The 25,803-nt window shown below is 30.4% G+C and overlaps 1 protein-coding gene across 1 annotated transcript in view; it reads left to right on the forward strand.

Moving 5' to 3' along the window:
* The window catches only part of LOC142327689 (uncharacterized), a 497,714-nt gene that overhangs the window by 437,746 nt on the left and 34,165 nt on the right, over positions 1-25,803 (forward strand). Inside the window, exon 2 of the mRNA XM_075370936.1 lies at positions 21,665-21,791. Within this exon, the coding sequence (XP_075227051.1) occupies positions 21,665-21,791 (127 nt within the window). The remainder of the gene's footprint in view (positions 1-21,664; positions 21,792-25,803) is intronic.

A 25,803-nucleotide genomic window follows, 5' to 3' on the forward strand; every position in this document is an offset into this window, starting at 1 on the left:
TATAAAAAAAAATGTATAAAAAAATTAAAATAAACTTATTTAAATATGCTAACAAAGTGTATCCCGACGATGCCGGGAAGGTTAACTCCGGCTACCGAGGGCTTCGCCCTGGACAGACTACTATTTTGAAGGAAAATTGAAGTAAAAAATTAATGTAAATATGCAAATAGAGAATTACGTAATAAAATTACTCTACTCTGAGTAAAATTTTGAGATTGGAGACCCTTTTCTATTTTTTCTATTTCCTGTTTAGCCTCCGGGAATTATCATTTAGGTATTACTTCAGAAGATGAATGAGGATGATATGTATGTGTAAATGAAATGTAGTCTTGTACAGTCTCAGTTCGACCGTTCCTAAGATGTGTAGTTAATTGAAACCCAACCACTAAGGAACACCGGTATTCACATCCGTATAAAAATAATCTTTACTAGGACTTGAACGCTGGAACTCTCGACTTCCACAAGAGATAGGAGACTCATGGTAACCGTATATCTCCACCCCGTTGACCGATTGTAAACAATACTAAATAGTATTAATTTTTTAAATTCACAAAACAATCGTACAAAATTTCATAAATATTAATTAATCCAATCTGAAAATATAAAAAAAACGTTAACTTACGAAAAAAAGTATTAACCTTATTATTATCCACCTCTGAATGAAATCGCCCAAATACATAACCGAAGTGATAAATATAATAAAATGATTTAATCGGTACAAGAATATAACTTTGAATCCACAAAGGAAAAAACAAAAAAAAATTTTTTTTTACCTTCCCCCCTAACTTGGATTTAATAACAACAAACACCATCAGAAAATATCTTAACTTCCTAAGCAGTATTAAATTATCTGAAAAAATGTACCTTCTCTTGCGGTATCTTGTCTCTCGCCCCCATGACTGATCGAGATATAAATTAAATGACCATATACAGAAGTTATTTTACCAAATTTCATTGAAACCGGTCATCCAGTCCGGAGGTACCAAACAAAAAATGATAAAATTGTATTTTTTGGTTATAGGAGATCATGAAACGAAAGATCTGCAAAAAATCCTCGTATGCGAAATTAAATCCCTATATAGTATAATAGATAAGGTAAGATATATCTCTTGGAAACTATAAATGACTTAAAATACAAGCCCTTATACTTACATTACATAAGGTACTTTTATTTTTTCTTGTATACTTAAAATATAACTATAAAACTGGGAAATAAAGTTCTTTATTACAATAAATGTAAAGTACTTTTAGAAGGTTGCTAATTATAATCGTAATTTGGAAGATTTAAATTATTATGTAAACTAATTATAATGTTATTTAATAATAATTCCTACGCGAAACTGTGTATAATGGGTTTACTAAAAAATAATTATTCTCTGTTGCTCTTAAATTCTCTTTGTACAAAGAGTTTTCTCATTAAAACAGAAAATTAATTTGTTTTCAATAATATACCAAAACTCTCCTCGACTTTCACGTAAACCATCTTAGTAAAATTAGTGTACCGAATTATTAAAAACTGTTTTTCATTATATCTTTTTTGTAACAGGTGAACAAAAGCGTTGGAAAAGAAAAATAAATACGTAATTCATTTGTCGAGTAGCGCTAAAAATTATATTTAAATTTATTTTATTCAGTGAACAATTCAAATATTTTCTGCTATTGTTTATTTATTTTTATTTGAATTATTTTTTGTTTGTTTGTTTTAACCAGGTCATCGTTATTGTTGAAAAAATAAAAGCGTTTTTGGTATGATATCACGTAGTATTATTACTGTATTCAAAACTTCACTCTCATAAACCACTAATTAAAAGAAAAACTGAAGTAATAAATCGGTTTCAGTTTTTAACTTGTTCTGAATGTAACTTATAGGTACTTTAATTTTAACATATTTCCTTTTAAATTTTTAAAAGGAATACATAAAATTGCCCACAAACTAAGCTGAGGCATTCTACCTAGGATAGAAAGGGACAGGCAGGCATTCTACCTACCCACATTCTAACCAGAAAGGACAAACAATATAGCTCACCTGTCGATCTATATTAGTTTTAACTTATCGTTTGCTCCCGAATTTTTGTTTTTGTAAAAATACTTTTATTATCGTAATCGTAGTAAATTAGAAGAAAATAGTAGCCAACGCAATCAATCGCCCTCGTCTAACAATATTTACAAAGACTGTCCGTAAAACAATTGTACGGTATCACGCAGTCATACTCTTGGAAAAAAAAGCACGACAGACATGAAGTATACGGAAGAAGATAAACTCGACAAGAATCTTAAGTGTTCGGTAGTAGATTCTGATAGTAGCTTCTTTAAATTACCCTGCAGGCATCAAGACGTTGTTTAATATCTTGTCGTATATAACATAGAGAAAAGATAGTTCGGTGATCCGTTATTTTTAACGGTCAAAATTTCTTATTTGAACAAAGCCCACTTGTGTTTACAAAACCGACAAAATAAAAATTTATGAGGTAAGGTAATTTATGAAGTAAGACCGTGGAGGCCAGGCTATCCATCCTTCTCTTCTCATTCATCCTGAAAAAATGTTTCGTTTAGATAATCCCGCGTCAATACGGAGGAGTTCTATCTAACTGGAGAATAGAATTCTCCAAAATTCAGTGCGCTGCATATCCTTCTCGATTTCCAGTGTTGTTTACCGATAAATATACAATCGATCAGAGTTCACGAGCAAGGAACGTGATTTCCTAGGCTAAGGAAAATCCTCATTTTGCGCGTGAATCGAAAGGAATCCGATACATATCATGTGATATGTGCCAACGAGATATTATTTCGGAATATATTTTTTTGAAAAGTAAGTGTTACTTTCTTGCAAATATAAAAATAATTAATACCTCAACTTCAAGAGAAGGGCATCACGGAAAGTGACTGGGTATAACTGGACGACGCTCCAGCTCGCTTGAGTGCGCGATATTTCCTAAATGAACAATCTCTAAGTCATTGGATCGGCAGTGATTCACAATGACGGGTAGTCTCATCGCAATGACCATCACGAAGCCCCGACTTTACTACACCCGAAATTCATTACGGGAATAATCAACGCCTATTTAATCTCAACATCGATACGCATTAAATGAAGAATTGCTTAATAGTATGGGGGAAGCCTTTAGAAATATAACTTCGGAGATACTTTCCAGCACGTCAACGAGAACATGGAGATGAAAATCTCTGTGCGTTCACTACGATGGTGCACATGCAGATTCATTGGATAAATAATTCGTAAGATATTAATTGTAATAGTTTCGATGGAAAGCGTCCTATAAAATCGTTGATCAGTACTTCTTCTTCTTCTTCAAATGGCATCTCCTTTCAGGAGGTTTACATTCATCATCGCTATTTTGACCTTTGAGTAGGCACCTCGGAACAGTTCAGTAGACATTGTGCCGAACCATTCCCTCAGATTGTGCAACCGTGAAATTCTGCGCCTCCCGACGTTACGTCTGCCTGCATGATCTTCCCCTGCATGATCAACAGGAGCAACTCGAACTTCTCTTCCCTCGTTATGTGACCTAGATATTGTAATTTCCCTGCTTGTAATGTAGACGTAATCTCGAGTTGTTTATTCACACTTCTAGTACCTTGTTGTTTGACACCTTATCCTTTCAAGATATCCTTAGCGTGCGTCTATAGCACCACATTTCCAAGGCCGCCAACTTTTTCATGTGTACTCTTTCAATGTCCATGCCTCCATTCCATATAGAAGCATAGGAAACGCATAACATTTTACCGTTCTAGCCCGCAGATAAAATCTGACCTGCCGATCACACAAGAAAGTTCGCATTTTGAGAAATACGCTTCTGACCATTTCTATCGGGATTTTAATTTCTAGTGTTTGATCCATGTTGTTGGTTATCCAAGTACCAAGGTATTTGTACTTTGTTGTTCTTTTCAGTTATCGCATTGTCGATGTATAACTCTGGGCCCGCCATTTGTGATTTAGTTATCACCCTGAACTTCGTATTCCTGAAATTCATTCTAAGGTCGCACTGTATGCTAACATCCTTAATCTTTTGAACTGCTCTCTGTAGATCACTCAAAGTCTTCGTTGTGACGATAGTGTCGACCGCCTACCTCAAATTACTAATTGGCCGACCGTTGACTATAACTCCAGCTTCATCTTCATTTAGAGTCTCCTTGAATATCGCTTCGGAATACAGATTAAATTGTATGGGGGACAAAATGCATTCTTGCCTCAGTCCCCTTTGTATTTGTATTTCCTCTGTAACGTCATTACCTATTTGAACGGTAGCTGTTTGATACAGGTATAACGATTCAATAATCTTTATATCTCGTGAGTCGATATTCCGCTAAGTAAGATCTAAGTTGATCGGTTCTTCTGTCTGTTGACCATTTTTTCTGTCTGTTTGAGATAGGATTCTCCGATATAAGAAATTTTTAATTAAATTTCAAAATATTAAAAATAAATAAATATTTATTTACTAATTAAAAGAATAAAGTTTTATGAAATATATTAAAATTGATATAAAACATTAACTGTTGAAACTTATAAAATAAATTCAGAAATGTATTGTGCTCATACCATAGACATCAGATTTCAGCAATCTTTTTTATTATATTGATAGTTAAAAAAAAATTCTTAAAATTACGAATCCAGTTACAAGAAACTTAAAATCTTTTATCTGTCCTCGATTCCAATATGATTTTAATAACCCGTCTTTTACCGACGGATGATATTATCAAGTCACATAAAATTTCATTTTCGATATTAAAATTAAAATTTCATTTTCGATATTAAAATTAAAATTTGATCGCGGAGACGTAAAATTCGATATGCATAATTTATATTTATGTGCCAGTATTGTACACATTTTTTTACCGATTTTTCAAAAAAAAAAGGACGGTATTTCGGTCGCACGGTGAGATTGAGGGATGAAATTGAAATTTGTAGGATTTTCTGGTATGAGGAGTACGAAAATACCATTTACTTAAAATATAATTACCTTATCTATATTTATATAAAAGACATGTCGTGAACGATTGATTCATAATCAACGCCCAGCAAAAACTACTGAAGATTAATTGATGAAAATTTGTGTACAGTTTCTCCTTATGGTGTATATGCATACTAAGAAAATCCACTTTGAAATTCTTTGAAGTTTAATGGGTTAAAATGGAGTAACAAAGAAGTTTACTACTTTTTTTTTTTTAATTTTTCGGTAACAAATAAAGATATCAACTTGTTTATTTGGATATGTAATTTTCATATGAATATCTTAAAACTAATTTCTAGATTAAAAAGTAAAAAATAGATTAAAGAATTTTATTTTAAACCCGGATATTTTTATAATTTCTCTTTAACAACGAAGATATCAACTTAATTTTTGGTGTGTGTAATTTTTATTTGGGTATATAAAAGTCAATTTATATATTTTTTAAATTCGACTTTGAAAGGGGTGAAGAAAGGTAAAAAAATGTCGAACAATGATTGCAAAGTTTAGCAATTTCTGACTATAATAAACGAGATATTCAGTATATTTGGGCTTCCATACGCTTCAGATAAATATATCTATAAACCATTTTACGGTTTTTTGAATTTTAATATTTCAAGGGGTAAAAAATAAATAAATTCTTTTTTTTTCATTTTTACCGTTTTATGCTACCACTATTGAATCAATCTTTATGAGATTTGTAACATTGTGATGGTAATTTATGTTTGTAATTCTGATACGTATTTCGCGAGCGAAGCCACGACCGGAGATCTAAAAACCAGTAAGTTGGTCTTGTACAGACCAAACTGTTACTCCGAAGAAATTACCATACTCTGATATTTTCTACAAAAATTGAACAGGCTTTAATTTTTATTTTTATTTATTATTCTCACAAGCATGAGTTTAATTAACATATGGGAGTCAGGGGCAGAACCTCTTGGCTAGACAGAAAGAGGTTCTCTTCGCTCGCCCTGACCTGATATGCATCCCCTGACCACGTCGGGTAACGGAAATAACCATACACCACGAGCATAGATCCATCACCATCGATCCACTGCAGGATGAAGGCCTCTTCAGCACGTTTCCAACTAATTCGGTCCAATGTACTTCGTAATATCATCAAAATCTAACGAGCCTTTGGTGTTTTTCGTGGGCGTTTAACATCTAGTAGTATTCACTCAAGTGTTAATTTAGTCTATATGTATATATATATATATATATATAGATCATTTCATTGAAGTTTTGATGTGCTGTAGTAGTGTATCTGAAGCTGTGCACGTTAAAATCTCATGAAGATTGGCTGAGAAATACCTGATTTACGCTCAATTCCAGGTCAATTACAGGCAACATAACCCCAATTTGAGGTTATGTTACCTTTTTATTGGTGTATTTTTCATGCGCGCTTATGCAGTGAGTCACAGTAATGAGCGAGTTCAAAGATGATGTTTTTGTGTAGGGACCACTCGTAAATCGAACGTTTATAGTGCGTAGTATTCTGAAAATCAGTGCGTTTCTGGCTGCGAAATAGTGAGGGCGTCGGAAACGAAAAGTCGGTCTTCTTACGCAGAATTGTGCAAGGTTTTTTTTAATTTTGAAACTACGAGTAAAACAGGTTATATATATCGGTATCATTTTATCTTTTGCCGATATAAAACACGTTTAAAACGGAATATTTGTTTATAAAAATATTTTATAATGCGCGTACAAATAGGATATATACTTTTTCTATAAATTTAAAATGGGAAGTGTAAAGTAAATTAATAAAACATAAATTTTCTTTTTTTTTGATTGTGTATTTAATTAAGTAGAAATTATTATTAAACAGAATTACCTTTATAAATGAATTCATGCGAATTTTATGGCTTATTCAGTTAAATGTAGTTTATTGTATTATACATGGTATTTTTCAGTCGGTTGAATAAATTTTTTCTTTAAAAGCATTTTATATTTTATGCGTTAAGTTATAACGTTATTATTATATATCAGTAATAATAATGTTACTTAACTACGATTATTCCAGTTATAAAAAAAGAAAGATTAAAAGACTTAAAAAACTAAATCAAAAGTAAATTTTCGTTGAACAGAAAAAATATTTTCGAAAGTTTTTCTCTTTACTTTACTTTAGTGATATTTATAAAGTCAGATTTCTTTAGAACGGATTTTGCTTGGAAAGTAAAAAGTGAAAAATATTTTTACTTTTAACTTTTGTTCCTTTTAACTTTTTACTTCTATTTAAATGGATATGCTTAGAAACTCTATCGCTCAAATAAAATAGACTATTTCCCAACAACAACAAAAAAAATTGAGAGGCTGTATCAGAGGTACAGCGGCAAATAATTACGTGAATACTTTTTATATTACCGATGTTTGGATCCGTGGATGTTAATGAAATAACACATTTTCGAAATGTCTATTATTGTGAGACCATTAAACTCATGTTCTTAATCAATTATTGTATCATCGGCTTGTACAGACAAATCTAACATTTGTACATAATTTTCTGTTACTATTCCCCACTGACAAAGGGGTAGATCGTAAGTAGACATACTCGGCTGTTCGCGCGCAGTTTATTCGCTATCTTAACGATCTAAAGACGACAGCTGACTTTTATCTTTATGTAATGTAGAACGAGCAATCAGAAGTCAGTGAAAGCGAACGGCGAGACGTAATGCTCTAGTTGAGCAATCTTGTTTCACTAGACTGTCGTTTATTTCTCAAATCCCTTTAATTAAATTACGAACCGTTATAATGCCTATACGCATGTACAGAGTCTTTCAGAAAGTTTTCGGCCTTTCGGCAAGTTTTCTGCCGTTCCGAAAAAAATTCTCAAGATTTTTTTTCAATTTATGCCATTGCAATTCTATACATTTTGACAAACGACTTTCCAATTTTTTAATACTTTCAGTGTAATACGGTTTGTTGAATTCTGCAAAATAAGTGTTTATTTCAGCTTTAGCCTCATCATTTGAAGTGAATTTTAATTCAGCGAGCCATTTCTTCGGTTTTAGGAAGAGGTATTAATCGCTGATAGCCGAATCCAGTGAATACGGCGCATATAAAAGCACTTTGAAACGTCGGTCATGGATTATTATTTTGCTACAACAGTCTGAGACGTGTGATCAGGTACATTATCGAGGGATGGAAGAGTCTTTTTTTTGGTCAGATGTGGACTTTAGCCTGATAAGCGTCCTTATCACGAGGAATATTTCGGTGATGGTCCAGTATTATACCAGGTAATATATGAGTACCACAACAATATATGAGTAAACAACCACAGCCGTGACTTTTCCTGTAGATGGAACCGTTTTCGCTTTCTTTGCACACTTTCTTTAGTTCCCACCCGCTATTTGGTCTCTGGCATACAATGATGAATCCAGGTTTCATCTACTGTTAAAATACGTCGAAGAAACTCAGCGTAATCGCATTTAAATTTGCCTAAACACATTTGAGAATTGTTCAATCGAGGGCGTGTTTGTTCGATTGTTAACAAACGCTGCATCCTTCGAGCAGAAAGCTTTTTTATACCCAAAGTAGTGTGTAAAATATGGTGGGCATGGTTTGTAGAGATGCTTGTGATATAAAACTCGCGCATCTTCATTCAACTACTATTTACTAAGGCACTGTGGATTTTGCGAAGATTTTGTCCTTCTAACGGTTTTTGGGAGTCCAGAGCGTTCATCATTTTGAATGGATGGATATAAATCCATTTTTTTTAATTCAGCGCCCACTACTTTATCGCCGAAAAAGAAGGGAAAGGATTCTTTACTCTCTCTCTCTCTCTCTCTCTCTCTCAAAAAAAAAAAAATTTTTAAATATATTAATGGAATTGATTTGAAAGCATATTTTAGTATATGAAAAACTAGTGAAGCGGAAAATTCAGGTTTATAAAAAGTTTTTTTGATATTATTTAAAAATTAATTAAAAAACCAGAATTGTTTCTGTTTGAGAAAATCTTTTAATTATACTTGAGATAATTTGATGGAAAGATCTTTTAATGGTTTATTGAAAGTGGTAATGAAGCATATTAAGGTCCTTTCTCAAAAATTAGTAGTAATTTCTCATTAAATTATTAAGTTAGTATCTTTTGAGTTTTGTAACCTAAAAACTCATTCTGATTTTTTTGAAGTTGCCCCAAAAGATATAATTAATGATGACATAATTAGGATGAAATTATATTACTGTAAATCTCTTCTCCTACAAAAACCTGATAAGTAGATGGAAAAATTAATATCCATTATATCTTGGTAAACATTGATTAAATCACAAAATTTATACCATTTTGTTATAAACTTTGTTCTTTTTATTTTATGTTCAGTTTTTCCCAGTTTCATGTACTTATTCATTCAGTTTTCTTCTCCATTATCTTTTAACATCAATAATCTGATTTACCGGTTTTATTTTGTGTACGCACTGGTTTTGTCTTCTTTTGTGGTTTTTACTCTCCACACTTGCTACTTTCTATATCCAGTACTTGATGCCTTATTTGAATGTGATGATCTACTTGTTTATTCAACATTATTAAATAATTTTTTTTTTTAAATTCATCGTTTCAAATTCTACCGACTCATTTAATGTTCGATATTCCGTTGTAATACTCTAACACAAAATCCTTTAGTCTTTGTGAATCTAATTTTCCTGTTGTTCAAACTTCGCTAACATAAAGAACTATACTTATAAAATATTTTCAAGGATATCTTTCTAATTTAAATATATTTGCTTAATTTTTTTCACTTGAATTGTTTGATAAACTCTCAATCCCTTTTTTATTCTATAACCTGTATTTAACCTTCAACATAATTTTACATCCTACTCCCCGATTAACTGTTTTATATGTTCCAATATTTGTCTTTTAATATAATTTATACCCTCTACATATCCCTTTATCACCAAATTAATGAAACCTGGATTTCTTAATTCATACCCCACCAACCTAGTTTGTCTCTTGGAAAGAATCTTCTCCTATTCATCTTGAGACTTTAAGTAGTATTTTATCAATTCATCAAATTTTCAAAATGCTCCTATATCATCACTTTGTTTAATACAAACAGATTTCTATTCTACATACTTGTAAATGCTTTTTTATTTACAGTAATCTGCTTTTGATACCTTCTTTGCTACATCAGTTCTTTGTAATTTTACAATCAAAATAACACTATTTCATATATTTTGTTCGATTGTATTCTTGAATGTCTGTATTTAACTTCTACTCGCTTCCTTTTGCTGGCATTTTTTTTATTTTTGAACTGCTTTTTTTTCAATAGTTAATTCATATCATTAATTACTTTGTTTTAAATTTACTTCTCATTTCAATGAAATTAACAATATTAATAAATTGTAAGATGGGTTTTTCTTTACTGGCCTATTACTCATGAAAACACAAAACCACCTTTCTTTTTGATATTTTATTGAATCTATATAAATTAAAAAGAAATGAGTGTTATTTACATGTTTGTTTTACTCTTTTTTTTTAATTACTGTGTTTTCTCGTTTTCCACTATTATACTGCATTGTACTGATAACTCTTACTTGATGTTATCCTCTCTGGTAAGAAAGATCTGAACTAATACTTTTTAATTCAGCTGGAAACCTCTAAATTTAATTGTACATTTACAAATGAATCAAAGCATTCCTTTACGAAGCAAATAAGTGTTTAATTTCTAGAGGAAAAACAATTTTTGTTGTGGTGTATTTAAATGTGAAATCAATTATTAATGTCCTGTGCCTATCCTTGGTAAAATTTCTTTGAACCAAGGAAGCAGAGTGGTTTGAGAAATGGACTTGAAACTACCGTTCAAATGGGGTTTTATTTATGCAATGGATCACTCTTGAGTAGATTATCTTACTCATGGTCCAACCTTTTTTTGTTTTAGTTTGATCGCTTCCTTCAATTTAATGAAATCTATTAGAAATCTATGCTGAGCATATCAGAATTTGTGTAGTCAGTGAACTCTTTGTGTCATCTGATGATGGGAGGAGGTTGACTGCTTCTGAGCTTGTCCAGGCATTCTTTTTCAATTATTCAATGATGTCAGTAAGGGCAAAATGCAAACAACCAGGGCTAATCGTACCTCCCAAAATATAAATACACTGGTATATTTAATATACTGTGATTAATTTTCCATTTTTAGTCCTACTTTGTCATGCTAGATTAAATCAAAACAATTACTTGTAGTTTTTTAAACTAATATTTCATCGCTAAAATTTCCTGACCAGATGATTTTTTATTTAGTTTCTTATTTTTTTTAAGTTTCTTCTACAAAATCCATTTGAGTCAGCTGCTATTGATATTTTTAAATAGAATTCATGACATTATCTATTTGGAGAAGAGGAAATGTTATGATTCTTGGGAAGGATTTTATTAAATATAAGTTTAGGGTTAGATGATTAACAAGATTGATATTCTTAGTTGACATTTGTCTAAGTTAACATCCTCACAAGATATTTCTCCTTGAGAAGTTGTAGATGTTAAATGAAGATTAATTTTTGTAAGGGGTAGAATTTAATATGTTGTTCAAGATATGTAAGTGAATTCTTCTGTAAAAGAATTCTGCTATTAATGTAATAACATAAATGTAATGAGATAGTTTGTAATTCATTCAGCATTATTGTAATTTAATAATATTAGGATAAACAGAAATTTGATTTTTTCTTCAGGAAAAAACATTTTTTTCACGTCACTTTTTTTCTAATTAAAAATAAAATAAAAATAAATGTAGTAATAAAAAAAAATTACAAGAAACCATTACTACTTTAAAGGAATTTCAATAATTTTGACTTCTTTTCACTGTACAATTTAAATTTTAACTGCAATATTTACTGTATTTAAAAATGAATATATTTTTTTTAATTCTATCTAAAAAAAACTAAGTACAGTAGATTTATTAAAAAAAATTTTAAATAAAAAAAATAAATAGATTAAAAATTAACAAAGTGTTTTAATTCACAGGCAGTATGGAGAAAAAACTGAAATATTAAAATGTAATCTAACGTTACACAAAACAAAAACTGTATTTGAAAAATGGAATGAACATCAGTAAGTAATGTTTGAAGATGGGCTTTATTAATTGTTTTTCCTCTTAATTACTTTCTATTTGAATATTTTTTAATAACATAATGTATTATCAATCCATTATCCTTTTTGTATTGCATTTATTTAAATTATTATGTATGTAGATATCAGAATGAGTTTACATTAATTTTATTTTATTATTATAAAAAATATGCACCAATCATAATTTTTTTATATAAATAAATTATGTGAAGGATGGGTAGTTTATCTAAACTATTCTATAGATAAAAAAAAGAATTGTCCCCTGGCATTTGCTTGGATAGTTCAAGGTAAGCCATGGTAAAACTATGATAGAGCAGCATCACAGAATACAGAATTAATTTAAACAAAAAAATAGATGTAATTAAAATCCATATTGATTATTTAAAATATAAATGCATGAAATACTATTAAGGAAAATACATTAAGAGAATAAACAGAAAAAGTAATTCACAATTCAGAAGGGATTAATGAAAATTATTTGAGCATATATTGACGTGCATGTTGAACGAGAAGCAAAAAACTCAGGCTCATTTTTTAATTTTTATGATCTAATTTTTAGATCAATATTATTTTTAAATTTATCAATAAAATAATTTTGTTCCTGTAAAAGAAAATATTTGAATCGTATTTCAAATGGGAAGACCTTTTAAATGATTTAGTAATGTAATACAAATGGCAATAGAAACATATAAGGCCCTTTACTGTAAGCCAAAATATTGTTGCGTTAAACAAAAACAGTTGTGTTATCTAATTTTGCAGAGGTGGATATTATTTTTTTTAAATAAGTAATTTATATATATACACTATTATTTATTATTTGAGATAGTTTTCCCTCACAATTTACAGTAAGCCAATTACATTACAAATTAAGAGATGGATCGATATTAATTGAAACTCATAATGATGAACAAAGCAGATTTCTCTTTCATGTCACTAGTATGGGCGGTATAAACGTGAGTACAACGTGCCACAAGACTTTAAATACCAGTTGAGTGGTAATTTTTTGCAAACCTTATGGAGTTGAACGTGACGGAAATAGTTGATGAGCTTCAAACCCAAGAAGTTACGAATGTAAAACGTATAATGAAACTGCAAGGCGAAACAGAAGAACCAACACTTTCTCTCATACTAACATTTAATCTCCCGATAACACCAGAGAAGATTAAGGTGGGTTACTTGTCGGTTCAGGTGAGACCGATCATACTCAACCTGCGTCGATATTTTAAATGCCAAGAATACGGTCACACTATAAGATTTTGCTTGAAAACTGAGATCTGTGCTCGATGTACAGGGGAAGGCCACAATTACACTAACTGTAATGAAGATGAAAAATATGCAAACTGCAAAGGTTCACATACTCCCCACTCCTGAGATTGCCGGACTTTCAAGGAACAGAAAGCAATTCTCAGAATTTCTACCAAACAAAAGCTGTCTTTTCTGGCTGCACTCAGAGAATATAGAAAAATTATTAACTCCCGAACCTGGTTAAACCAGATATATCTTTTACCACCACTACATTGAAGCAAGCTCCCACAAATTTAGTTACTCAGCAGTGTGGATCCTGCAATGAGCTAAAACAACTTGTTCAGATATTGTCTGATCAAGTTGCTTCACTTACAGCCACTATATCAAAGCTTATGAAAATGAACAAAAAGTCACTAGTTGCAGTTAGTGAATCAAATAGTGGGATTCATCTGAAAGGGATTCATTCTTCTATGACAAGATGCAAAAACACTCGGAGGCTATTTCTGTGAGAGATACAATTGTATCATTATACAGTCGTAACAACTCCATCACTCTCTCTACATTATTATCTCTCTACTATCAGTGGACAGTAGAGTGAGTGATGAAGTTGAAATTTTCATGCAGAATGAAGTACAGCTATAAAGATACCACTTGCTACCTTTATTCCTACTATCGCTCTTAAGGTATCTATCACCTTCAAATTTCATATTTTCAATGTCACGTCTCCTCACGCAAATCCCATCGCCATCACTAATAATAGATGATTTCCATGCCCACCATATTTCCTGTGTCTCAACTTTCTGCTCATCTTGAGGAAATGTGGTAAACAGAGTGAGGTAGGACTTGGACCTTTGTCTACTGAATGATGGGTCACAGACATCTATGCCCTTATCATCTGGTACAATGTCCAGCATCGACCTCTCCATCTGCTCGCCAAGTTTACTCCCTCATCTTACTTGGTATGTCTGTGATGATTTTCACGGAAGTGATAGCAGGCCAATTGTTATTGCTTTTGGTGTTGCCTGCGAGGTGGTAAAAATGCCACGGACATGGATTGCTGAATAGGCGGATTGGAACGGTTACCATAAAGCCTTCCCTTCTCAGTATGGCAGCAACTTGGGCGTTCTTGATCAGCTTTCCTCGTTTGTGGCCATGATACTTAAGAATGTTGATAGTTATATATCTCAAAGATCAGGAAAATCTAGACGTCCTTCCGTTCCTTGGTGGAATTGCCAAGACGCGATTAGCAAACATAGGCAGGCACTGCGTAAATTTAACCACAGGCCAACAATTAAACATCGAGACTTATGCCATACGGCTAGAGTGATGTGTCGTCGAGTATTCTTGGACACTAGGAGGAAGTCGCGGAGGAAGTACATAGAAACCATCTCACACACTACTCCTGCGTTAGCTGTGTGGAAAAAGATCCATGAAATTTTCTTCAAGATGCTAATTTTTTACACATTTTTTAATACTGTGATTTTTTTTTGGTTTTTTTGTAATAGTATGTTTTTGTGTTTTCACATTTAGTTTAAATTTTTGTTTTGTCTTTATTTTAATATTTTAGTTTATTTTGATTTTGTTTTTAAATTTCTCCTTTGGGTTTTTGCTGTTTTAATTTGTTTTATACTATTGTTTTGTTTTTATATTACATGTTTTGTTTTCTGAAGATTTCTTTTAAATTTTTAATTGTGAATTTTTTTGTTTTTTACATAGTTCTTAAAACACTTGCATTGTGTTTGGGCAATGATAACGCTGAAGCATTTTTCGCCCAGAAAAACCCCAAAAAAAAAAAAAATTATTACATTACATTAGTTATCTATCCTGAAGTGACATTAATCGAATCCCATCCAATAATAGTTTAGCCATTGTTACACTCAATATTATTGAATTCATTAGTTTTCATATTGAATATTTTATAATATACGCTTGTATGTGTACAAAAACATATAATGTACACAAAAGTTTAAACGAAAGTCTTCTGTAAAATTACACTGATATGTTACTGTTACTTTTTTTATAACAGTCAGGAAGTATGGTTAATAAATATGTGATGTGCACAATCATGAACCCACCATTATTCAACCATTATTTTTTTTCTTTGTTGTGTTAATATGCTAATTCAACTTGCTTGGTAAGTTGTACATATACATAAATATATATATATTAAGGACTGTATTTAATACAGCAAGTAACAAGGCATTTTACCATTCTGTCTTTTTACGCTACTTATTGAGAAATTTTTGTTTTTTTAATTTTTTTTTTATTACATCTTTAAATGTCTTAACAATTTATATTCAGAGAGTCTTCGTTTGTATACTTAACTATATTTCAAGTCTATTTATACACCTTTCGTTACTGAAAATTTAATATAAATATATACAAATGAATAATTTCATGAATTTTTCTTTTTCATTACATTCAATACTAAATTGCAGTTTATATATTTTAATTACATATATATATATATATATATGAAAATTATTACACTTATTATTTTCTTTAAATAATAATAATAAGAAGAGAATTAATCAATTAAAATATACATATAGGCATATGTTTTATGTATATATATATATATATACACACACACACCATCCATATATATATGCATGGTTCAGGAGGAAAAAGAAATAATTTGGGAACTGATTCAAGAACTTGAAATTAGAAAAAAGTTCATACAAACAAACATATGTCCAAAAATGTTATCTGGGTGAAAAATTTCACCCAGATATCAGTTCCCCCAGTGAAATGAGGTCATACTGAAATTTTTAAGGTGTCAAATAAGGGGTAAACTTGATTGTTTCTTATGTTTTTGACCTGAAAATTTAAAAAAAAAAAAAAAAAAACAGGAACTATACCTCCCATCATCTTCATGATATCCAACATAAATCTGAAAAATTTGGTGGTGAAAAACAGGTTTTTTGTAGTTTTGAATTATAATAGGTTTGTTAAATGAATAATAAATGCATAAATAATTATCAAAATTTGTAGAGAATTTAATTCTGGGAAAATTGATGTAATAAAATTTATGAAAAGTAAAAAAAGATCAACTCTTATTATTAAAAACAAAGCAGAACAAAACTTTACGGAAAAACATTATGAATTTGTAAAAATTAAAAACATTTTTAATTTTTATACAATAAATTTAAATCTTTGAAAAATTGGGTTGGCAACACTAACTGTATGCTTCAAAATTAATATGAGAACTATTCAATGTTGTCATAAAATTGTGGTTGTGTTAATAATAAATGTCAGGCAATATAGTTGTTCTTGATATAATTTTGATTGTGTTTCATTATTTTTAAGAATCAAGTTACGTAATGTTCTTGTGTTTGCTGTACTGTAAACTGAACCTACATTTTTCCAATTAAATCTGAAATTAAAAATGTGAAATTCCATTTTGAATTCTTTGTTTTTAAAAATACCACGTCTTCACTCATGCAGAATATGCAGGTATAATTTTTGTGTATGGCTTTTGCAATGGAAGTGCATCTTCTACAGTAGAAAAATTCTGACATAAGTATCCTGGACAAGTAGTTCCAAACTATAAAGTATTTTGTCGAATTTTAATAATCTTTGTGAGAATGATCATATCCCCAGCAGTCATATTTCATCTGAACATCAGCCAGTTGATGAATAGGAAATTCTTCTGGTGGTACACTTTAGTCCTACAACAAGCACGCAAAGAATTTTTACATTGTAGAATTGCTACTACTCAACATTCCACAAAGTACAGTACAGTATGGAGGACAAAACATTCTCACAGCTGCATCCTTAAAATGTTCAGGAAGTTCAACACCTCCAGCTTGGTGACCATGGCAGATGACTGTAGTTTTGCCAATGGGTTAACAATAATTACGAGTTAATTCTGTTCATGCTATTATCAGACGAAGATACTTTTACCAGTAATGGCATAAATAACACTCAGAATTCACACTTGCATGCCTGAAGAAAACCCACATGCTATAGTTGAATCAAATTTCCAGCAACAATTTTTAGTAAACGTTTGGTGTGGTATAATCTACAACCAATTAATAGACCCTTTCATACTAGAACAGTATATCACAGGGAGAGAGTATCCAGAATTTTTAAACAATGAATTTCTTACAATGCTTGAAAATTTCTCACTGGTGAAATAAATTGAAATGTACCATCAACTTGATGGAGCATCAAAACATTTCACAAATAAAGTAAGACCATTCTTAGATGAAAGCTTTACTGTTAAATGGATTGGACATAATAAATTGGACATAATAAATTGTCCACCTAGATCACCGGACCTTACTCCCCATGATTGCTGTTTATGGTGATGGATGAAATTTGGGGTATAAGTTAGTCACATGTGTGATGAACTGATTGCTCACATTTTCATTACTGCTGCCCTCATCAAGGAATACAAAAATTTAGTTGGTAAGGAAATGAACTGAAAAGTGCATCAATGTGAATGGTAGAATTTTCAGACATTTATTGTAAATTAATATAATACAAACCATAGTGAGTATTTTTTTTTAAAGTAAACTAAAAATATTTTAATTTTTCAGTCTTAAGAATTTTAATACAAAAAATAAAACTGTTAAAACCAAATTAAAAAAGTGGATACATGATCAAATGTAAATTTAAGATATATACAAAAATTGTAAATAATGTAAACAACGAGTATTATTATTACTATTAACAGAAACATGATTGTAAACATTTAGTTTTATGTTTAGTATATATAAGTTTAAGTTTATAATTTCAGTTAATATGTAATCAGGTCTGTGCACAGATAAATAACACCTCCTGCAGAAATATTCTTATTGTAATAAGAATAGTAGTTACTTGTATGTACCTGACAAATAAATATATAAGGAAAGAGAGAGAGAGTTTCAAAAAATTTCTGTCATGCTAGCTATATTCCTCTCATTAAAATAATGTAAAATGTTCACATAAACATAGATCTGGAAACACTGTTTTCAATTTATGACTAACAAAAAATTTTTGTCGTAAAAATCAAATAATGCTTTACTAAAACTCTACAGATATAAATTATTTACCAAAATTAGTTGTTTAAATACTTCAAAATTTTGATTACGTGAGTCCTAAAACTCTTCAGTAATCTCTGAGAAAAATGTTGTAAATTAACAAGTTTACTTTGTTAATTTGCTAGTCACCATAAAAATTTGTATAAATGAGTAAAAAGATAAAGTTATGAGAGTACTTAGTTTTTTGCTTGCCAAGAGTACCCCATGTACTGTTAGCATCTCTAGCTTACTGATGAAAAAATGAGGAGTGAATGTTATCTGATGTCTTTCCATTGAATCAAATATCAGCATCTTGCCACACTCATCAAAATTCAGCTGATATTCAACCCTACAAGTTAACATTTTACTCTTTTCACCACAGGGACTAGTTGTATAATGAACATCATTACTCTTATAGAAAAGAGCTCTGACTAGTCTCTCTTCTATCTTAGGTGCATTTATGCATGACAGCCATAAGGTTGACTAGGACATAATGTAAACCATCAGATTTATGTATCCCTTTATCAGTAAAACAATTCAAAGGGGAAAAAATACATAAATTATTTTACCAAACTTCATAATTAAAACAAATTTTTTTGATATAGAGCAAAAATAAACACCACTACATGGACCTTAGGATCAGCTATATGGCCTAATGTAATAAATTTTTATTAAAGCCTAATTATTACAATATATTTTTATTATCATAAAACTATCCTTACCTAGTTAGAAAAATACTGCATTGACGTTATTACCTTATATAATAAATTAAAATAATTTACATTTAAGAACCATACAGTTTTATTAAAGCAGAATGTGATTTAGAACATTCCAGTTTATACACATTGAAGGCAATGTTTTCACTCCACTTTAAGATTTTATAGATGGAGTCATTGACTAGGCCATTGAGAATATGTTATGAAGTGTTGTACAAAAGAGGAAGTGTAAAAAGTAACGATACATGGATTTTTTTTCTTTGAAAAAGAATATGGCTGAAGTAGGATCATTTACTTATATCACAGAATCCACATCTTATAAAGAAAAAAAATTTTTATTTGGATTTAAATTTACTGGTAAAAGTAGAGATGAGGACATTACCGTGTGTTAAATGCTAAGTATTTTATATAGGTCTATGGTGAAACTTATAAGAAGACCCTCTTAATAATACTTAAGCATTATCAGTGATATCAATAAAATAATCACATTAATTGTGCAGTTAAGGCTTAGAACTTCAAATGTGTATTACATTCTACATTAAAGGTTTTTTTCTATGTGATTGATAGTGTTGTATAATCTATAATTCTGTAATAAGGATTCTTTAATGTATTTTGTGTTTAAATGCGATGCCTTGAACTTATTGAGAGACTATTATGCTGTTCTGGTGAATAGAAATGACTTTCTTTAGAATAATTTTGTTGAATTAGTAGATTTGAATTCTTTCCAATGAAGTTAATAACATTATTAAATTTATGTTACTCAGGAGTTGAATTTGAGATCTTTTGTTTTGTTGGAATGCTAATTTTTGGAGTAAAAATGTATTATATTTGATAAGAGAATGAAAGGAATCTTCTTCTGGGTTTTTGATAAATTTAACTCTTAATTAGATAAGAGAAAAAAAAATTAAAAAACTTTGTAATAAAGTGGAGATTAAGAGAAAAGTAATTCTGTAACTTTGTTTTTATTTCTTTTGTTTACTATGAAGTCAGCTCACAATGAAAGAATTGTGTATATTATTATGAACAATAAGTGAATTAATAAATAAATAATTCACATCTAATTCTAAGAAAAAACCATTTCCTTTATCAATTTTATTTATAGAATCCTTCCTACTACCTTAATTTCAGAATATAAAACAATAATTATGTAAAGAGACTCACAAAACAACTTAAAATAGATTCTGCAAATATCCTGATGTCCAAATGTCCTGAGGCAACTGACAGCAAGTTATGTTATAGCTTTGAAGAATGAATGATGGAAATTTAATTTAATTTTCTCTTATAAATACAATAAGTTACTGATTAATTAGATAAGATGTATATCATGAGAAAAATTTTTGTTCAGAATATTCAGCTGAAACCTATCCTTGAATAATGTAACCATCTTTTTTTAAACTAATTAAACTGATTATTTTGATGACAATAAAATTTAAAATAATTCATAATTATTATTAATATGATATTTTGCATTAAATATTATTTCATCAACAATTTACTAACATCTTATTTGTTCTTTTTAATGCTAACAGCAGCAGCAATAGTATTGTGCAAAAGGATAGAATAATTTGAAACACATATAAATAGTTTTTATAAAATATTTTGATCAATACAAAATAATATTTACTTAATTACTTAATTGCACTGATTTGCGCTACATTATAACAGAAAAAATAATTATTGCTATTGCGATAATGGGGTAATAATTAAGTTATTGACATCCATATTATATGCCTAATGTAATGAAAAGAATGTTAGTATTGTTGCATTATTTCTAAACACATGGGAAATTTACAAAAAAAAACATTTTTTTTAATTTAAATTCTCATGAATTCAAACTATTTCATAGTATGGCAATTAACTAATCTAAAGAATAATAACAAACAATGACAGAATAATATTCATGTGCTAGACAGTCAGAAAACTTATGAATAGAAAGCTACATTTTTTAGAAAGTTCTATAGACTAGAAACAGCTTCTGAATATTTAATACAATTAAGAAATAGAATAAAATAATTATTAATACAAAAATTAAAATTAAATTCAATAGCAATTATAATTTTAAACTGCAAAATTAAAAATATTTAAGCTTAAATTTAGATTTTAACTGCAAAATAAAAAGCTGAAATTTTAAAAATACTGAGATGTAAGGTTAGGTCAAATGATTAAGTAGTCTAATTTTTTCACCAGAACAGTGAATGTTGATTAGGGGAAATTGGCCAAATTATTTTTCCTAATTTATTGAGGAAGAGATTATTTATTGCAATTGTGTTATTATTTAATGATTTAGATTAGTGTTAGTTCATATTTTTATGCCTGAATTGCTTCAATAACCAATGAACCAACTTTATCCAGATATGAGAGGGCTTTACTTAACTAAGAAAGATTCAACACTATTTCTTATCTTAGCCTTTCTCAGACCTTCATCTCTCTGTTGATAGAATATTATTTTCTCACTTTTGATAGATTTTATTTAACTTTGAAGAGTAATACACATATGATTAGTTAATTAAAAACATACTCCAGCTGTTAACAAGAGTTATTTACAATATTAATTATTAATATTAGTTAATTATTTTTTTATGATATATAATAAAAATTCTTCTTAAATTATCAAACAATACACTCACAGAAAGACAAATAACAGAAACAATTCAATTATAAAATTGTTGAATGATTTTTCAGTGGAGGGGATGAAGAAAGTGAAGTTGCTACGTTGGAGGAAGCAAGAAAGATGATTAAAGAGTTAAGAGAAAGACACAGGCTTCAAGCATTACAGCTAATGATCTGGAGGCGGAGAGTTAAAGCGCAGGTAAATTATTTGATTGCACTTAAATTAAATACATGAATAATTCAAAAGATATATATAAAACACAAAACAAAATTAAAAATATCGCCTATTGAAAGAAAAATATGTAAAGCTAATATACACCAATCGATGTGTATTAGTTGACATTCTCAAATATTACCAATTTTTTTCATGAAAGAAGATTATACAGTACTTTCAAAACTACTATCAAAGTGCACAGTATATCACAAACTTAGAAACACAAAACTCAAGAATACATCACTTAAAATTTATTTATATCATTTATTAATTAATTATTTATTAATTAATTTATTTATATATTCTAATCTAAATGAATCAACACTGATTGTCTCTGGCCGTTTTTCATCTCCTGACCAATTAGACAGACACGTATTATTGCATGCGCATCACACTCCCTCTCTTTCTTACACTCCTACTTCCTGGTACATGAGATCAGCTGTGTTGTTGCTTTGTCATAATTATTTTTATATATTTTCTCTCTTTTGTGGAACAAAACATATTGGAAAAGAAATATAATTTTGTTTATATTCAACATTTATATTTAACATGGTATTCAACATGGCATACTGACTAAGTACTGTAAATAATTATATTAATAACACAAATTTTAATTAAAAAACACTTCTATGGTAAAATAAGGTACTTCTGTGGTAAATAATATGCCACCAGAAAACCGTCCAGTTCACAATTTAAAAAAATAAGAAAACAGAAGATTGAAAATATTAAGAAAAACATAAATCCGATTGATATTTTTCTTAAAAAATCATCTACACCTCTAGTTCATTCAAGCTTAACAACTGAATTAAATCTGACTTCTACAAGTAGTCATGTTTCAAATTGAAACAGAAGAAAAGAGTACAACTGAACTTCAAAACCAGGAAATCGAGAAGCAGTGTGTACATGTAATGATGATAATTATATGGTTGATGTTAAATTAGAAAATATTGATAATAATGCAAAAATAACAGATTTCAATGATCGCACATGGCACTTAACTAATAGTAACATACAAATATTTGTTCAACATGGACCAGAGTTGTGCGATAATTTAAGTTCCTGATAGAGAAAATAGGCATTTTGATAAAAAATGGTTTGTAAAAACTATGTCAAACGGAGAACAAGTAATCAGAAATTGGTTTATATAATGCAAGCAAAAAGATGCACTGTTCTGTTTCCCATGTATTATTTTTGGAAAAAATCAGAATGTACAGACCATTGCAGGGTTTTGAAACTGGCAGCATTTAAATCATATGTTACCATGTCATGAAAATTCATTATATCATAAAAAAATGTATATAGAATGGAAAACTTTTAAGAAAGGTGGTTTTATAAATGATCAATTACAAATTATAAATGATCAAATTAATATGAATTTTAAAAGAAAAAGAAAAGTGGAGCCATATTTTAAAAGTTATTTTGGATGCCACTCTGCAGTGTGTAAAAGATAATGACTCTTTGAGAGGAACTTGTGAAAAAATTGGTCATCTCAAATGTGGAAAATTTCTGAACACGATAGAATTAATTAGTCATTATGATCCTATTATTGTGCAACATATTGAAAGTCATAAGAAAAATCAAGTTAATTATTTCTCTCCCGTAATGCTGTGCCTATTAAGGGAGGTATGATTTTTTTCTTCAAAACCTCATTTCTTCCACCACCTGGGCCATTGGTTGGTGATATCAAAAAACTTTACTTACATAAGTTTTAAGCCCTTATCCAAAGAATAGTAGGAACTTTAAACGAATTCGGTATTTTACTTAATAGTAAAGTTATAGCGATATTTTGTTTTTTCAAAAAAGCCCTCCCATTTCTACTCCCATGGTCTGATTTTAACAAACTCGACTGAGATTTTGGATCATTATATTTTGTGTTTCAATTTAGAAGTGATTGGTGGAAAACTACTAAAGTTTTCATGTCCACAAGAAAGTGAATGTATAGATATATTTCATTAATGAAAGTGCATTACTAAAAAAAGAATATGTGAAGTTTTAGATATAATATGATACAACTCAAAAATTTATTAATTGCTTTGTAAGAGGTCGCAACGACTTCAGTTTTTTAAATGTACACACTTTAAAAATCATGCCACTAGATGATCTTAAATGATGTACAACAGACCCAGCATTGAAATATAATAGCAACTTAGATGCCCCAGAATTTGTATGTGAAATTGAGAGTTTCAAATATCAATCTGTGGAAGTTTTTGAAAATTATGTATGAATGGATAATTAGGTATGTATGCATTTCAAATCTTGCAAAGAAATTACAAACTCTCATTGCAAAACATGTATCCAAATTTAGACATAGAATTAAGAATTTTCATAACAATGCCTGTAACAACAGCTTTCTGAGAATGTTCATTTAGCAAATTAAAAATTGTAAAATTGTACTGTCGTTCTTCTATTGGACAAGAACGATTAACAAACATGTCTATAATATCAATTAAAAAAGATGTTGCCAAAACATTAAATTATGACGATATAATAGTTGTGTTTGCAAATGAAGAAGTGAGAAAAATTACTTTATAAGATATGCTGAACTGTTTTATTTTTTTTATTATACGAGGTGCTACCCAAAAGTTCGGGGAATTTGAATTTCGCGCGCGAACCATTGCTGGTACGACCTGCTGCCCCTTCTTTCTTTCTTTTTCCTGTTTAGCCTCCGGTAACTACCGTTTAGATAATTCTTCAGAGGATGAATGAGGATGATATGTATGAGTGTAGTCTTGTACATTCTCAGTTCGACCATTCCTTAGATGTGTGGTTAATTGAAACCCAATCACCAAAGAACACCAGTATCCACGATCTAGTATTCAAATCCGTGTAAAAATAACTGGCTTTATTAGGACTTGAACGCTATAACTCTCGACTTCCAAATCAGCTGATTTGGGAAGACGCGTTAACCACTAGACCAACCCGGTGGGTTACGACCTGCTGCCCCTAGATGTGGCTAACAGTGAATGGCTCTTTGTGAATCGGTATTCCAACAGCTGTGACGGTGAGAGGATGCATTGCTGACTTTCGTGCGGTTGTGTAACGTTGTGTTTTACTGCTTCAGCGAAGTTCTAAATGCCAGATTTTAAAGAGCAAAGAACCTGCATCAAATTTTGCTTCATGCTTAAAAAAACTGGTGCGGAAACCCATCGCATGCTTGTGGAAGCATTTGGTGACAATGCTATGAGTAAAAGTAAAACTTTTTTGTGGTACAAACGATTCAAAGATGGACGAACGACAGTCGATGACGATGAGCGTTCAGGAAGACCATCAACAAGCACAACACCGGAAAACATAGCGAAAGTGCGAGAAGCTATTGTTGCAGATCGTAGACAAACAATCCATGTTGTTTGTACAATCGTACAAATGTCATATGGGTCCGTGCAATCCATCTTGTCGGACAATTTGAACATGAGACGCATTTTTGCAAAATTCGTACCGAGACTGTTGAACAGCAACCAGAAACAAAATCGCATAGCTGTCTGTAGTGAATTGTAAAATTCAGCAAGAGATGACCCTAACTTCATCTCCAACATCATAACCGGTGATGAGACATGTTGTACGGGTCTGACCCTGAAACTAAGCAGCAGTCGTCGCAGTGGAAATCGCCAAGTTCACCATGGCCAAAAAAAGCACGCCAATTTCGCAGCAACAGCAACAGCATGAAGACCATGATGATTGTTTTTTTCGACATCAAAGGCATAATCAATAAGGAATTTGTTCCTCTTGGTCAAACTCTCAATGGGATATTCTATTGTGAAGTTTTGAAGCGGTTACGTGAAAGCATTAGGCACAAACGTTCAGACTGTTGGGTAACAACAGCAGGGTTCTGCACCATGACAACGCGACCGCGCACACATCGCTAGCCATTCAGAATTTCTTGGCTTCCAAAAAACAGTAGTGATTCCCCACCTACCCTATTCGCCTGACCTTGCCTCGTGCGACATTTTTCTCTTTCCGAAAATAAAATTTCAATTTAAAGGCCGTCATTTTAACATAA

The sequence above is a fragment of the Lycorma delicatula genome, chromosome 7 (genome assembly GCF_047948215.1).
Source record: "Lycorma delicatula isolate Av1 chromosome 7, ASM4794821v1, whole genome shotgun sequence".
NCBI lineage: Eukaryota > Metazoa > Arthropoda > Insecta > Hemiptera > Fulgoridae > Lycorma > Lycorma delicatula.